The sequence below is a fragment of the Chinchilla lanigera genome, unplaced genomic scaffold, assembly GCF_000276665.1.
Source record: "Chinchilla lanigera isolate Chin_1 unplaced genomic scaffold, ChiLan1.0 scaffold00149, whole genome shotgun sequence".
NCBI lineage: Eukaryota > Metazoa > Chordata > Mammalia > Rodentia > Chinchillidae > Chinchilla > Chinchilla lanigera.
In genome coordinates, this window is record NW_004955550.1 from 174,156 (window position 1) to 190,237 (window position 16,082).

Below are 16,082 nucleotides of genomic sequence, written 5' to 3' on the forward strand. Positions count from 1 at the left end.
AAAGCATCAGCCCCCCAAAATTCAAAGAATGATTCCAAAAATGGGGATCTGAAATGAACACACAATTTTCTGATAAAGAAATACAAATGGCAAACAAATACATGAGAAAGTGTTCAACATCATTAGTCATTTGAGAAATGCAAATTAAAACAACATTGAGATTTCATATCACCCCAGTAGGAATGGCTAGCATTAAGAAATCAACCAATAATAAATGCTGGCGAGGCTGTGGGGAAATAGGAACTCCTCTCCACCGCTGGTGGAAATGCAGACTGGAGAACCAATGTGGAAATCAGTTTGGAGATTCCTCAGAAAACTAGATCTAGAGGTCCCATTCAACCTAGCTATTCCCCTTCTGGGTACTTTCCCAGAAAATCTGAAAACATCATATCACTGCAATATCTATGCACCCATGTTTATACCAGTGCAATTTATAACGGTTAAATTTTGGAAGCAAACCAAATGTCCATCAACTGAAGAATGTATAAAAAAAATGGTGGTAATTTTATATAATGGAATATCCCTCAGTTTTAAATAAAGATGAACTTGAGACTTTTCAGGTGAATGGTCACAACTAGAGACCATACTCATAAATGAAATAAACCAGACCTTCATGTGTAAGCAACGTATTGTCTCATTCATGTAAGAACCTGAAAGCGTGAAGAAAAATTAGGAGGTATGATAGACATTGTGAAACGAAAGGAAAATGCTCAAAATTAAAGAGCAAATGGGATGAGGGAAAAGAAAGAAGGGGAAATTATGTATGTATATATCCAGGATAGCTAACATAGTTGTACAATTGACTTCTATCACTTTACTAAACGGAACAGTTAATGGTTATTTGATCAATCTTGCGAGTATCTGTTTTCCTGAGAAAGCACTTTGAAGATAACAATACATAATACAATAACAATTGTTAGTTTCCTACCACTTTGTCTAACTCTGTATTGCTTTTATTGTTCTTATGCTATTTTGTAAATGGATGCATTTTTGTTAATATGCTTTCCTTCTTTATTTTTAAAATAAATTTTTAAAAAGACAAAAAAATCTGAACGTCTATCTTTGGCTTCATTAAAGCAGTTTTGCTAACTTTTGATGGTTTTGATTTCCCGGATATCTGAATGAATCCCTTTCATGCATTCTAATTGTTTCAGTTAATGTTTCCATTATTTTTCTATGCTCCTGTGTTTATTTATATATGCCCTCTTTAGATGTGCTGAGCAATTCTTTCATTATTGTTGTCATTTCATTTTTTACCTGAGAGATTATTTATGATCTGATGTCTTCTATGGCCTTATGGTGTTGTTTCTTTACTTCAGTTGTGATCAGTTCAGACATTTCAGGTGTGTGATTTCTGAGTTCTCCTACGTTGACGCCTCCTGGACTTGTTCAGGTTGGGGTGCAATTCTGAGATTACATTTTGGTCCTTTGTCTTATCATTGTGGATGTCAGAGGTGAAGTGTTGGGCTTTACCCTCCCCGGGCAGCTCACTGGAAAGTCTTTAGGGCCCCTAGATTCCCTGGTTGTCACGTTTGCCCCATGATGGCAGCAGGAGGTGTCCCACCGGGTCCAAGATCCCCACACAGTTTCTGGAATGCCCAGCTCAGATGAGTGCCCCCATGGCAACAGAGCCCTGGCATTAGGGACCAGTGTACCCAGGCGATTGACTGAATACACCTGGCCTCAGGCTCACCCACAATGTTGGCAGAACAAGCAGCGCTGGATCAGGGTCCTCAGGCAGCTGATTGGGTGTACCTGTCTCTTCAGATCCTTGGACAAAATCGACAATGTCAGCGGGAATTGGAACACCTGTCTGAGTTGCCCAGGCAGATGACTAAGTGTTCCAGGGTTTTGGGGGATTCAGGCATGATCCACAATGTCTTTGGAGCACGGGGCACCAGTCCGAGTTCTCCTAGCAGCTGGGTAATGGCGACCTAGACTAACTGGCGCCACAACCCACAATAACCATGTGGCACAGGGCATCAGTTCAAGTTGCCCTGGTGACTAGGAAATGATGCCCTGAACTCAGGCACAACTCACAATGTCCACAGAGTGTAGCTCATAGGTCCAAGTTCCCTGGGCATTTGGTTGATGGTTACCCAGAATAATATGTGCCCCAAAATAAGCACAGGGCACCAGTCTGTGCTCCCCTGGTGGCTGGGTAATGATGACTCAGACTAACTTGTGCCACAACCCGCAATAACAACAGTGTGAGGGGAACCAGTTTGAGTTCCCCTGATGGCTGGGGTAATGGTGCCCTGAACTCAGGTGCAACGCACAATGTCCATAGAGTGCAGAGCATTGATCTAATTTCCCTGGGTGGCTGGCTGATGGTGACCCAGACTGTAAAAACCAATTTTAAAAACAGAATAACTCAGTGATAATTCTTTATAATGATTCTCTTAGGCTGAAAGAATAAAGTATGTTGTTATATTAACTGACACAAAATATCCGCTTTTCTTCAAAGCTATTCGCATGAGGAAGTAGAGTACATCTTCCCAATTCTTAGGTGGTGGCTGGCTTTGTGACTTAACTTGGCCAATAGAATTCAAGAGAAATACTTTGTACCATAAAACTTATTTCTCCTTAATAAGTTGAATAATAAACAGCTGTGTAAGGAGTTTGGAAACTGAATGTTAACGTGTGAAAACTTCCAAGACATATGGTAACTGAGAAATGAAGTGGAAAATTTTATATAAGATGTAAATTGAGTGTATGTGTTAAAGGGGGAATGTTTTTTCTGTATCTAGTGCTGTGGTCATAAATTTTGTTCTTCATTCTTTTAAATTGATATACCTAATAGGAGAAAATATGTAGAAAATATATCACAGACAGGGAGAAAACAGTTTAAAAATCTGAAACAGTATTATATTTAGGGCATATCAGGAATTCAATACAGAGAATTGGATACAAAAATAAAACACATACAAACAAAAGATACATAAGCAGACTTAAAAATGTAAAATACACCTACATAGAGCCTTAAGTGGATTTACCAATGGCCAACAATTAGATGAAAAAAATGTTCAACAATAATCATTACACAAATGCTAATCAAAAGCACAGTGGTATATCACATTTTACACTAAGAATGGCTATTCTCAATTAGAGTAAAGATAAGTACTGATGTGGATGTAGAGAAAAAAGAATTCTTGCACACTGTAGAAACAAAGGTAAATTAGTATAATCATTGTGCAAAATAATATTGGTTTCCTTAAAATTAAATTAGAAACCATATATGACTCAGAAATTGCATCCCTGCATATATATCCAAAGGAAATACAATCAGTTGAGGGTGCATTTCCACTCCCATCATTGCATTATGATTCACAACAGGTAAGACATGGAAATAATCTAAATGTCATTACTTTTTGTATTGATAAGGAAAATATGGTACATGTACCTCAGGGAAAACTATTCAAGAAAGAAAAAGATAGATTCTGCTGATATAGGAGAAATATAACACCCAGTGTGCTCGATGTCAGATGAGCCATGTTTGTGTCCCCACAAAAAATTGAAGAATGAATTTTAAAGAACAGTGGAGGTTAAGAATAGGCAAGATTTAGTGAGAGATAGTTCCTAAGAGATAGGAAGAATCTCAAAAGTTGTTTGTATTTTTCTTTAGCTATTTTGTAAATTTTTGTTTGTTTGTTAATGTTTTCCTCCTTTTATTTTTAAAATTAAAAAATAAAAAATAAAAAAAAGTTCTCATGTGTTGTTAAAAAAGTTGGTTGGACTGAGACCATTTGTCAGGGTAATGTACAGAGCAAAGTTACAATGTGGGTAAAACTATAATCAACCAATAATATCACAAGTATATGTAGTTAGCTAATATTGATCCAAATAGGATAACAACGTATTTATTTATGTTATGATTAATATTGAACTAGAAAATCTATACTGTTTCCTGGTATAATATCTGGTAAAGGCATTGTTATTGGATTGTTTGCTTCTAAAAACGGCTCACCAACTAAATCTTATCTGGTTCTGGGTTACTTCCCTCTCCCTCTGGATTAGATTCCAGGTTCTTTTCCTGTTGAACAAAGAATTAAACAAAACAAAAAGCAGTGGCCAAGTTTATTTGAGAAAGTACAATGAATAGTCAGGGAGAAACTGGCTCTGCAAAGCAAGCTTGGGCAGAGTTAGAAAGGAAACACCAAGATAAAAGAACACACTAGGGAAAGCAAGGCAAGCTGTTGTGAGGAAAAGCCATCATAGCAAGCTCTTCAAGGTGTGCCTCATTTTATGCTATCCAAACCTCAAGAAAACCCAGGAGAACATGTACATATGGATCCTGAGAGGTGGTGCTGGGATCCATCATCTCAGGGTGATATCAAGTCTAGCCCACACTATTGACAATCTGCTCATGTTCTCTTGAGAAATCCATGTGCAGGGCTTTGGGAACTGTTCTGTGCATGTGTCTAGGATCTTGTAATTAACAGGTCACCCCTAGTTCTGTAGCCAGTTTTGCCACACCCTACTCTCCTATCTCAGTATGACTTAATTATGCTCAGTAAAGCATTTATTTGAAAAGTAAACATACAAATATAAAACACTATAATTTTCTTTGTAATATTAGTCATGTGACAATAGAGACTTTTACATTTCTTACAGATATCAGAAGGACAAAAGCCATATTCCACTTAGCAAATACTTGTATTTTCTGTCAATCTAAAAATGGTAAAATAATCAATATGACAATAAATATACTTCCTTTTCAGCAAACATTCTCAAATTACATAAATGTATGGATGATTTTAATATTTGTATACAAAAATTTTTTATCATCTGCAATTATTCTTTTAATAAAAAGAAGGCAAATATGAGAGAAATCTACATTAAACCATGAGTCAAGTAATGAATTTGACTAAAATGAAACAAGAACTTACAGAAGAGTGACAGATATTGGCCAGAATTATTTACTATGTAATTGTTGGCAAATTACATATAATAATTATATGTATAATATATAATTTGTTGGTAAGTTATTAAAATAAAGATTGTGTTACAATATATAGGAAAATCAAAGGTATGATTAATTTTGTTCTACAGAAACATCCTATAGAACAAACGCTATAATATTTTATAATAAAATGAGCAATGAAAATGAAACTATTATATGCCATATAGGTATTATCTGAATATCTTTCTCAAAGCAAGATACCTAAATAAAAATGATTGTTCATATGTTAGTAAATATAATGCTGTTATTTGTGTCATTTTATTATGAATTTTAAATTATTTAACATAGTTTAAATTTTGAAATATATACTTCCTCAATGTCTTCACATAATATATGTCTTCAAAAGTAAATTTGTTGTGCATATACATGAATGTATATATAGTGATGAATTTGTACATAAAAATCAGTAAAGATTACTCTTTTTAAAAAGTATCCACAAAGTGGTAGAAGGAACCTCATAGGTTAGCTTTGGTGTAATGTGGGGAAAAGGAAGTTCCATTGTATCAAAGTAGTCTACACTTTATCACAGTCAGTTCACATCCTCAAAGTTGTTTGAAGCCAGACACCCCCCAGAGAGCTCTACAGTTCATTGAAGGTCCAAGGGATACACATTCCTCCTGGTCAAAGTAGGGCAGCAGCCCTAGTGTTTTAACTGCTCCCACAGAAGTTTGAATTCCCAGTGCTCCAACAAATCTTCACCCACCCCTTGGCAAGTAGTTCACATCTTTTTAAAAGAGGCAGAAAATAGTATGTAGAATTATATACAGAATATCACAGTGTTTCAAAAACAGATGTTCAAGTTTGAATGATCTTTTGAATATGATGATCCTTCTAGTGTGCGTTTAGAAAAGGTAAGTGAAAATATTATAGAAAGCTAATTTATTACAGGTTTAGTATAGTGAGGACGATGTTTTTGTTAATTCTTTTTTGGCTAGAAGAAAAACTCAACTTTTTAGTTTTTGAGGTACCAAATTCTCTGATTAAAGAGTCACATAGCCATAATACTCAGTGAACTGGAATCAACAATTTCAGTAAAATTTAAAAGAAAATATGCTTTCAAAATATAATAACCTTTGCTGAGTTCCTACCATCTTGTTTGGTGCAGCTCTACATCATTTCTAATTTTTTTTATTACTTGTTATTGTCTTAATTGTTTGATCAATTTTGCATTCTTACAACTGGTAAGCTGAGCAACTTTGTTAAAGATAACAGTATGTAATATGAGACCCACTGTTAATTCCTATCATCTTGTTTTGAAATCCTGTACTGTTTTTGTATTGTTTTCTTTTTGTCCTCATTGTTGTTATGTTGTTATTGCTTTTGTCTTTCTCCTTAAAATAAAAAATAGAAAAAATCACATTGCAAAATAAAATTTGCCATTTGATTGCAAGTAAATGCAATTAAGAAAGATTAATCTTGATCATCCAGAAAACTCATACTAATATTGAAGATAATACAGAAGCTGATAGCTGATAAGATTTTGCAAATTGGGGGTATTTTTCTTTTCATCAGGTTTTAGAGGTTAACAGAATATGCAAATAAATCTCTAGCAACAAAACGAGGAACTGAAGGAAGAGAGAATTGCTGACCAAAGCTAAGGCCATAAGCATGAGTGACAGCTTATTGTAAAAAGGCATTTCTTTAGATATTCATGTTCAAAGGAATGAAGTAAACATAAGCAATTCAGGATCCTAGTACAATAAGAGAGACAAACTTACAAATCCATGAAGCAGTCAAAAACAATTTCCCTTGTTTTTATGACACAGGGCTTCACTATGTAGTTGAACTCACCATGTAGGCCAAGCTGGCCTGGAATTCATGGTGATACTCCTGCCTAGCCTCCCAAGTGCTTAGATATATGTATGCACCAGCACACCTGGCTAAGGACAGAACTTTTAGAAATTGTAGATGTTGAGAAATTGCTAACTGCATCATGCCTGATGTGCAGTATGTCCTTGATAGTCTCTGAAAGAAAAATATTTGTGTTCCAAGATGCAATTAGATAGTATTAGAAAAGTTTTGAAATATTGAATTAATTTATTAAAGATAATTTTAACTTATGGTAAATGTAAGAGATAAAATGGTTCAAATTTGACTAAATATAATTTATATACTATTTTGGGGACACATTTTAGTGATTATAGTTATATGTACATAGAAGTGCACCATCCTTACAATCTTATTTCAAATCATTTCTATTATCACAAAAATCCGTGTCCATGATGACCAACTTTTTTAGAACTTTCAGGCAAAAAGAATTACACAAAGTCTATTCTTTTGATTCTGCCTTTTTCTAAGAATAATATTTTGACTTTAAGCTCTGCTTCAGTGTAAATATGCGTAATTGTTGCAAAGCAAAATCAGTGTGAAGATTCTGTTTATTTTCTTCTAATGACAAAAAAAGAGAAGCCAATATTTACTCATTATTTACCAATTATATAATATTCAACAATATGTATTGTGTACTCATAGGGAAGAGCAGAAATGTTCACACTCAGATTTCAATAAAACAAGTCTTTGTTCTTTCCTTTCCTAATACGGATTCCTATTGAAAATTCCCAGGCTTTGGATCTGTCTGAATCACTCAGATTCACTATGTACTTGCTTCGTGTTCCAGTCTATGCCCAGCTGGCAGCTTAGACTGACGCCATCTCAGCCAATACTTACACTCATTACATTTATTTATTTATTTATTTTCGTCTTGATTTCTCATTTTTATGTAATATATGAAAATAAAGGATTGTGTTTCCCTTCCAATTTATGCAGAGCACATGATAAAGTGTTCAGTAAAATAATTATAATAAAATGTGAAATTCATTATTCAAGGGGAAGAAAATTTTCCTTAGTAGTAGAATTTCTATAAACACTTTATAATTTCTGTTTCATTCCTATTCCAAGTAACACTTTCAGATAAAATTTCAGGCTTTGATATGATGTTCAAAACATGAAAATATAAAAGCAACTCATTGTCAGTAAACAAAGATGTGATATAGACAATGTGTGAGCATTTGGGAAAAAACCAGTGCTTTAGAAAGGTTGAAGTAAAACATGAAGAGCGGGGCTGGGGATTTAGCTCAGCGGCAAAGCACCTGCCTGGCAAGCGCAAGGTCATGAGTTTGGTTCCCGGTACCGGTGAAAAACAAACAAACAAAAAAAACATGAAGAGCAATGGAAACAGCCTCTTCCCTTCTCTTCAGTAATTTGTAATTCTTTCTTTTCATCTCTACTCAGTCTCTTGAAAAATCCTGAAATAATTTGCAAAAAGTTCCTCACTCCTTTTCCTATGCTTTATATTTTTAATAAGTATATATTGCTTACCAATTAAAGGGAAAAATAAGACAAAATGGATGGGCCATGATTAGTGTTCTATGCCCCTGGGGAGGGGAACAGGGATTGCCACACTCCATGCAAGCCCCCATTCATTTAAAGTTCTTAAGATAATTTATAAATAATATAATTTATACATAATTTATAAAGTTCTTATGATAAGATAATAATAATTTATAAAGTTCTTATGTTAATAGTACACACTTTGTACTATTTTAAATATATATTTGTATGAATTATTTTATGCTTTTTATTTGATAAGTATGTCTTTCTAGATTGAAATCGCTGTAAAGGACATTGATTCATTGTATATATAAACAAACCACTTAATTGCAACATAAAAAGATCTAAATATAACTGTTGCATTATATTTTGTAAGGATTACCTATTCCCTCATGTTCAATAAATATTTAATGTTTTGTGCTTCAATATGTATCGCTTCAATTTCAGAGACAAAGAGTTACTATTATAAACCCATATTCTAGTATCAGGCTGATGGGACCAAGTTTTTATTCTTGTTAGCTGTATAATCATTAAAAGCTCTATAAACATTTCTATAACATAACTTTCTTATATGCAACATGAAATCAATAATTCTGCTTATGGCATAGGGTTTTTATGAGTTTTTATTGTATGTGGAAATTTTACAAAAGAATGCAGTACACCACGACATGTTAATCATCAATAATCCTGTTTGGTGACATTAAATACTATATGCAATGTTTAAAACATTCAGTACAGATGATTTCATACGATAAATGACCTGAAGAGAATCTATACATAGGACTAAATCATGTTACTATGCACTTCGGAACCGCCATATGGGTATATGTAGACCTGAAACAAGCCCCTTAAAGTGAACAATGGTGATAGAAATATTTGAAAGACAAGCTAAAAATGATCTGAAGCCAGTCCATTTTTCCTGAAATTCTTAGTAAATTGCACAAAATAAACTAAAAGGAAATATACATTTAATGAATTAAAAAGTATTCTACCATATATAAATAAGGCTCTAATTTGTGGTTTTGTACTTTTTCTCTTAGAGCCATCAAATGACCTTGGTAAATTACTTTAAAGACATAGACTAGTATAATTCTCTTCATTTTATCGATTCTTTATATATTGGGATAACAACTTCAAAAAGAGACATATATAGAAAATTATAATAAGAGAAAATGAGATAAATTGTAGGCAATTTGTTATCTTTCTATAGCAACAAAGTAGTGACAGATCCAATATTAATTAATGAGAGCATCATTTGATAGGTATAATCATAGACAATGGAAGTTCCACTTTTTGAAATACTTTTTATTACTGTATAACTATATAAGTATATTGTTTAAAGTTAGTTAATAAAATAAATAATCTCAAATCATAAACTTGGGTTTCTACACTGATTAAAATATTAGTGTTGATATATTTATAATGAAAGGCACTCATATCATCAACAATTATCACTACCAATGCAAATAAATAGTAAAATATTGTGGTTTTCTTCTGTTTAGTTGCTTCATCTATAAAGAACTACTAAAACCTTCCTCAGCTGAGAAAATGGATCATAAAAATGGATCTGTTGTGACTGAGTTTATTTTATCGGGATTTTCTGGACAATGTGAACTTCAAATTTTCTTCTTTGTGACATTTTCCTTGATCTACGGTGCTACCATGGTAGGAAACATTCTCATTATGCTCACAGTGACATTCATTTCCACTCTTCATTCTCCAATGTACTTCCTCCTAGGAAACCTTTCCTTTTTGGACATGTGCCTATCCACTGCCACAACACCCAAGATGATCCTAGATTTGCTCACGGAGCACAAGACCATCTCTGTATGGGGCTGCATGGCCCAAATGTTTTTCATGCACTTCTTTGGGGGTGCTGAGATGACTCTTTTGATAGTCATGGCTTTTGACAGATATGTAGCTATATGTAAACCCCTACACTATAGAACCATTATGAGCCACAGGTTGCTCAGGGTGTTAGTGTTACTCTCTTGGACAATTGGTTTTATACACACCATGAGCCAGATGGTGTTAACAGTGGACTTGCCTTTTTGCAGCTACAATGTCATAGACAGCATATTTTGTGACCTTCCACTAGTGATTAGGCTTGCTTGTGTTGAAACATATATCCTGGAGTTATTTGTCATTGCTGACAGTGGGTTACTTTCTTTTGTCTCTTTCATCATGTTGCTTATCTCTTACATTGTCATTATAATCACTGTCCAACAAAGATCATCTGGAGGGCTCTCCAAGTCTCTCTCCACATTATCTGCTCATATTATTGTGGTCACTCTGTTTTTTGGACCCTGTGTCATTATTTATGGCTGGCCATTCAGTAGTTTTTCAAGCAATAAGACCCTTGCTGTATTTTACACTGTTATCACTCCCTTACTGAATCCTATTATTTACACACTGAGAAATCAGAAAATGCAAGGGGCTATGAGAAAATTACTGTTCCAACATATTAGAGTGACACAAAACTTCTAGATTTTGCACTGTGTGCACTATATGCAACTTTCATATAAACTATGGTAAGATTAATTGAGTAAATTGTGTACAATATATCTTTTCATGTTTTTGTATTAAAACCTTAACTAATGTGAAAAAAATTAACACTAAATTACTTTAGATTTCCGGGTAAGGAAGAATAACATCTCTAATAGAAAAAACTTGAAGTGTGTAACAAAGTAGACATGTGAAAACATTGAACATATTCCCCTTTTATAATCAAATTATGTTGATGGGTGAAACAAGAATACATGAACACATTTGTTGATGGGTGAAACAAGAATACATGAACACATTTAGTGATTATTTAAATCAATGTGGATAATTAATAGAACTTATAAACTTATATCATCATTAAGTATCATGATTAAATTATGATTACAATAAGTTTAATAAAATATATCTTGCACCATCAAGGCACAAGTTAACTTACTAAATCCTATACTTTCTTTATAAGATGGCAATCATAAGAAAGCTAGTATTGCAGAGGTAGAGATCAAGATAAAATTTTATGTCTCAATCTTGATTCCGGTGAGAAATTTAAATAACTGCTTTCCTAAAAAGTATTTGGTTCACCTCTATATTACTAGTGTAATACACCACATCAAGGTAGGAAATTTGTTTTATTTATTTATTTTTTTTTTTTGGTTTTTCTCCGGTACCGGGAACCAAACTCACGACCTTGTGCTTGCCAGGCAGGCGCTTTTGCCACTAAGCTAAATCCCCAGCCCTGGAAATTTGTTTTAACTTATGAAAAAGTAGAGCAAACCAAAAAACGGTAAAATAATGTCTTCAAAATGTCTTAGACCCAGTTTCAAGAAATTGAAAGCATTGCCACTAATCGACTTTATCACACTGCTCAGGGAGGCACCGCTGTGCCTCACAGGCTTCGTGAAAATGTCTGGGATTCAGCCTCACCGCTGTCCGGGTTTCTGCCTGCTCCAAGCTCTTTTGTGGCACCGGCAGCAGCTCACCTGAGTTCCTGAAGCAATCCGAGGTGCAGCTACATCATCTTGTAAAGTTTGCTGCAAAAATATATATGAATAGATAGATAGATAAATAGATAGATGATAGATAGGTAGTAGGTAGATAGATAAATTAGAAAATTCATAATTGAGAGGTTAACCATTGCATAAAGTATCTCCAAACTCAAACATCCAACAGCCACTTTTACAATTTAATTCATAAAATTTTCAGAAATTTTGAACTCTTAGGCTAGATATGGCTTTGAAAAGCTAAAATAAAATTGGAAGACTTACTTTAATGGTTCTCAATAAATACTAAAAATAAACAGGGATTAATATAATTTGTCATCTTACCATAGGTAGTACAAAAAACATGAAAAAATGCAAAATTGCTTAAAGGACTTATGAGACATAAGCAAATGTACTAGCACAAATTTTAGGAGAGTTTCAGAAAGATAAGTGAGAGTAAAAGAACTAGAAAATTTATTACAATACAGCTTAAAACTTTCACAAACTGGGGAAGCAAATGGGCACCTAGATCCCCAGATCCCACAGAACATCAACTAAGGCAACCCAAAAAATGCACGTTGAAAATTACAATCAATGACACCCAGGACAAACTAGCCCCTGGCACAAGGACACACACACATCTTTGATGAGTGGACCCACTGGAACCCTTGACACCCAGGACATTGGGTCTTGGGAGTGCAGTATAATCAGCAAGACCAGCAACATGGAAGTGTCTGCACAGGAGTAAGAAGCCCGCACTTGGGCTCTCCAACAGAAGACTAGTTCCAGTCCCCACATCCTGAGACCAAAATCAGCTTCATACCCAGCGGAATTCCATGGCAAATTTGGCAGAAGTATCCAGCACATTTCTGGGATCTGACATGAACACTATCACAGAACTGTAAACACCGGAGGTATTTTACTACTTTTATACTCCTTTATTTATCTGATTGGCTATTCCTTACCTGTCTGGTTAGAAGTCATCTTCTTTTGTCTTGTAGTTTGAAGTTATTTTTGATTTTCGATTATTCTCATTGCTCTTCTCTCTTTCTCAAGTGTCTTTTTTTCTTTCTTTTCTACTTTTTTCTATTCTCCTACTCTTTCTTCCTTCTTTTTTCTCACTGTTTAGGTTTCTTACCTATCTTTTTCATTTTCTTCTATTGATACTCTTTCTTTCAGCAACTACTTTTGAATTTAAATTTTCAAGTGAGAAAACATGGTCCCTTTCTGATTACTCCTTCACATTCTATTTCATTCTTTCCCTCCTTTGTTCTCCAGTTTCCAAAAACTTGAGTGATCATTGCTTGACCTCCAGCCTTGACATTATTATATGTGACCTCATTTATCACCTTACCCTGTCTCTTACCCATCTTGATGACCACCAACCCCTGCAAAAGGATAGCATTACTCCATTAAGGGGAAAATTACTGCATACAAGTGCATGGTATATGTTTCATTTTGTTATATAACTTTTGAGTTTGATCCTGTGGTCAGAGGTAGGAAGTTAATAATTAAAATAGTTGGTCAGTAGTTAAGCTGTTCTTGAAACTACTGTTACTACTAACTGTACTACTTTAGCCAGGATTTCATACATTTTATAATCAGTTTTTCTTCCCTGTATGATAACACTGTGATTGTATTGCATCATAATCACCACCACAACCCAGAACCAAAAGACTGAGTGCTGAGCCAAATAGTAATTCTGTGATCTTTACAAACTGGCAAGGTAGGTTCTTGGGATAGCTATAAAGAACCACCTACGTGTAGAGGACAACCCTGAAGAATAGACATCTCCTACAGAAGCATCAATACCAGTGATAAGGCTATCTACCATAATAAATTGGCAAGCATCAACATAGGAAAGAAAATAAAATAAAAAAGGGAAAATAGAAAATGAAAAGATGCAGAAGCAAAATGCTACCCCAGACACCAAGCCCTCACAAGACAAACCTGAAGCACAGAAGATAGATGAAAATGGAAGTCAAACACTAGATCTTTCTGAAATGAAGCAACAGAAGTTTAAAAAAAAGGCAGATGTTATAGAGAAAACAATCTCTCACATAGAAAAACAGATGATGCTTTAAATCAAAGATATTAGAGAATATACAGATAAAAGAATAGATTCACCTGGAAAAATCATTGAAATACAAAAACACACAGTATAGGAAAGAAATGGAATCCATGAAACAGATCCAAACATAAATCCAAGAGGCTAAAACCTCCATTGAAAGTATATGCTATAGACTGAGTGCAGGAGAGGATAGAATTTCAGATTTTGAAGACAAAATTGCAGTTAGAGGTAATGAAAAGAAAGATATCTTAAAAATAGCAAAAGACTGTGAAAAATCAACAGCTACCAGAGGAAACAAATAAGAATAACGTAAGATTGGGTCCCACGGTTCGAGTCTATGCTTTACTCACGCTGCCACAGTTCCCAGCTTAACTCACAGAGAGAGCCAGGTATTTCTCATCTATTTCCTGGGGGTAGAGTGGGTGACCCAGGACCCCACCGCCACTACAAACTGAGTCTCTGCCCTCTGGGCACCTGCAACAGACAGGAGGTACTCACTCAGAAGCCCCAGGGACTTCTGTAACTGGGGAATGGTGTGTGTATGTGACCCCTCCCTGCACATGCCCTGTGCAGAGCGAGTGAGTGCTCCAAGAGCTGCTGGTCCTGCGATTCAAGTCCATGCTTTACTCCCACCGCCATGATTCCCAGCTGAAACTCATGCAGGGAGACAGAAATGTCACATCTACTTCCAGGGGGCAAAGCAGGTGACCAAGGACCACGCCGCCATTACAGACTGAGTCTCTGCTCTCCCTGCGCATGAGGCAGACAGGAGGATCTCACTCAGAAGACCCAGGACTGCTCTAGCTGGAGAGTGCGTGTGGCCCCTCCCTGCAGGTGTCCTGCAGGAAGTGAGGGAATACTCCAAGAGCTGTGGGTCCAGCTGTTCAAGACCATGCTTTACTTGCACCTGGACATCCTAGGGGGTTGCAGGCATGGGCAGTCTGTGATTGCTGCCCGTCCAGCCTGCATTTGGTTCCTGTATGTGTCCAGAATTGACTGCAGGCACAGAATAGGGTCATTCACAAACTATCAACCCTGCAGTTTGTGTCTGGATTTTGCCTGTATCCTGAACTGCCAGGGGACATAGGTCCACTGGACCAGGATTGTCACACCAGTGCAACCAGAGTTTGGGCAATGCACATGCCCTAAAGTGGAAGGGGACGCTGGATCAGACGGTCTGCCATCAGCTGACACCAGCACCCATGTTATGGTTTGTGTTTGGGTGTCCCCCCAAAGGCTCATGCAGTCACGGGACAGGATATTATGGTTTGATGGATTATGGGTGTGAGAGCTACACCCGCCCTGCGGTGGATAGTTTGCATATCTAAGGGAGAGGAAGAGGGTGCTTCTGGCCATGTCCTCCCTTGTGTGTGTTTGTTGCTTGTTGATGCTGCTGTGTTCTGCCACCATGAGCTGTATCCCTCTGCCATGTGCCACTCCACCTCGTAACTTGCTAAGTACGGACTGAAACCTCCACAAACTGTAAGCGAAATAAACCTTCCCTTTGTTAATTTTGGGCATCAGGTATTTTGTTCCAGCAATGAGAGAAAAGTAACCAAGACAGCCCATATCTGAGATCTGGGATAACTACATATAGATCAACAACTTCCATAAAACCCTAGACTTAAGTAGTGCTTCTCAGAGGTCACTGAGTGGCAAACCTGACCAACAAGAAATTAGGGACACTAGTGGCTTTTGCTGTGCATCCACTGAGGAGGGAAACTGATCTTTCTGCACCTGGTAGCAAATGTGACAAAAGGAAGGATTAAACACAATCCCAGAAGTGCACCCCACTCAGAACAAGTCCAGGAGACATTGACATAGGAGAACTTGGCAAACACATGCCTGAAATAGCTGAAATGACTGCAATGGATGTACAGAAACAACTCCATAAAGCCACAGAAGAGATGGGATAAGAAATAATCTCTCAGGCAAAAAGTGAAATGACAATAATAATGAAGGACCTGCTTAGAAAGCCTGAAGAAGAAACATAAGAAAACAGAAAACAAAGACAATGGACAGAAGCATTAAATGACAAATATACAACGGACTTAGACTGAATGAACCAGATTCAAATAGACTTCCAGGAAAAGAAAACTTCCACTGAAAGCTGCCAAAACCCCATGAATGGACCTGAAGATAAAATCTCAGACTTTGAAGACAGCATGGCAGCTACAAACCATGAAAGAAATGATCTCATAAAATCAACAAGGATCCAGGAAAAGTCAAATTCAAT

General features: G+C 35.9%; 1 protein-coding gene across 1 annotated transcript; it reads left to right on the plus strand.

Moving 5' to 3' along the window:
* Positions 1-9,841: 9,841 nt before the first annotated feature.
* LOC102019440 (olfactory receptor 4L1-like) lies at positions 9,842-10,780 on the plus strand. Its single transcript, XM_005412127.1, has one exon. It carries the CDS (start codon positions 9,842-9,844, stop codon positions 10,778-10,780), a length of 939 nt encoding a protein of 312 aa, XP_005412184.1.
* The last annotated feature ends 5,302 nt before the right edge of the window (positions 10,781-16,082 follow it).

Bases quoted from the DNA above. Each gene is read 5' to 3' on its own strand.
- LOC102019440 (XM_005412127.1), top strand. From the start codon at position 9,842: ATGGATCATAAAAATGGATCTGTTGTGACTGAGTTTATTTTATCGGGA.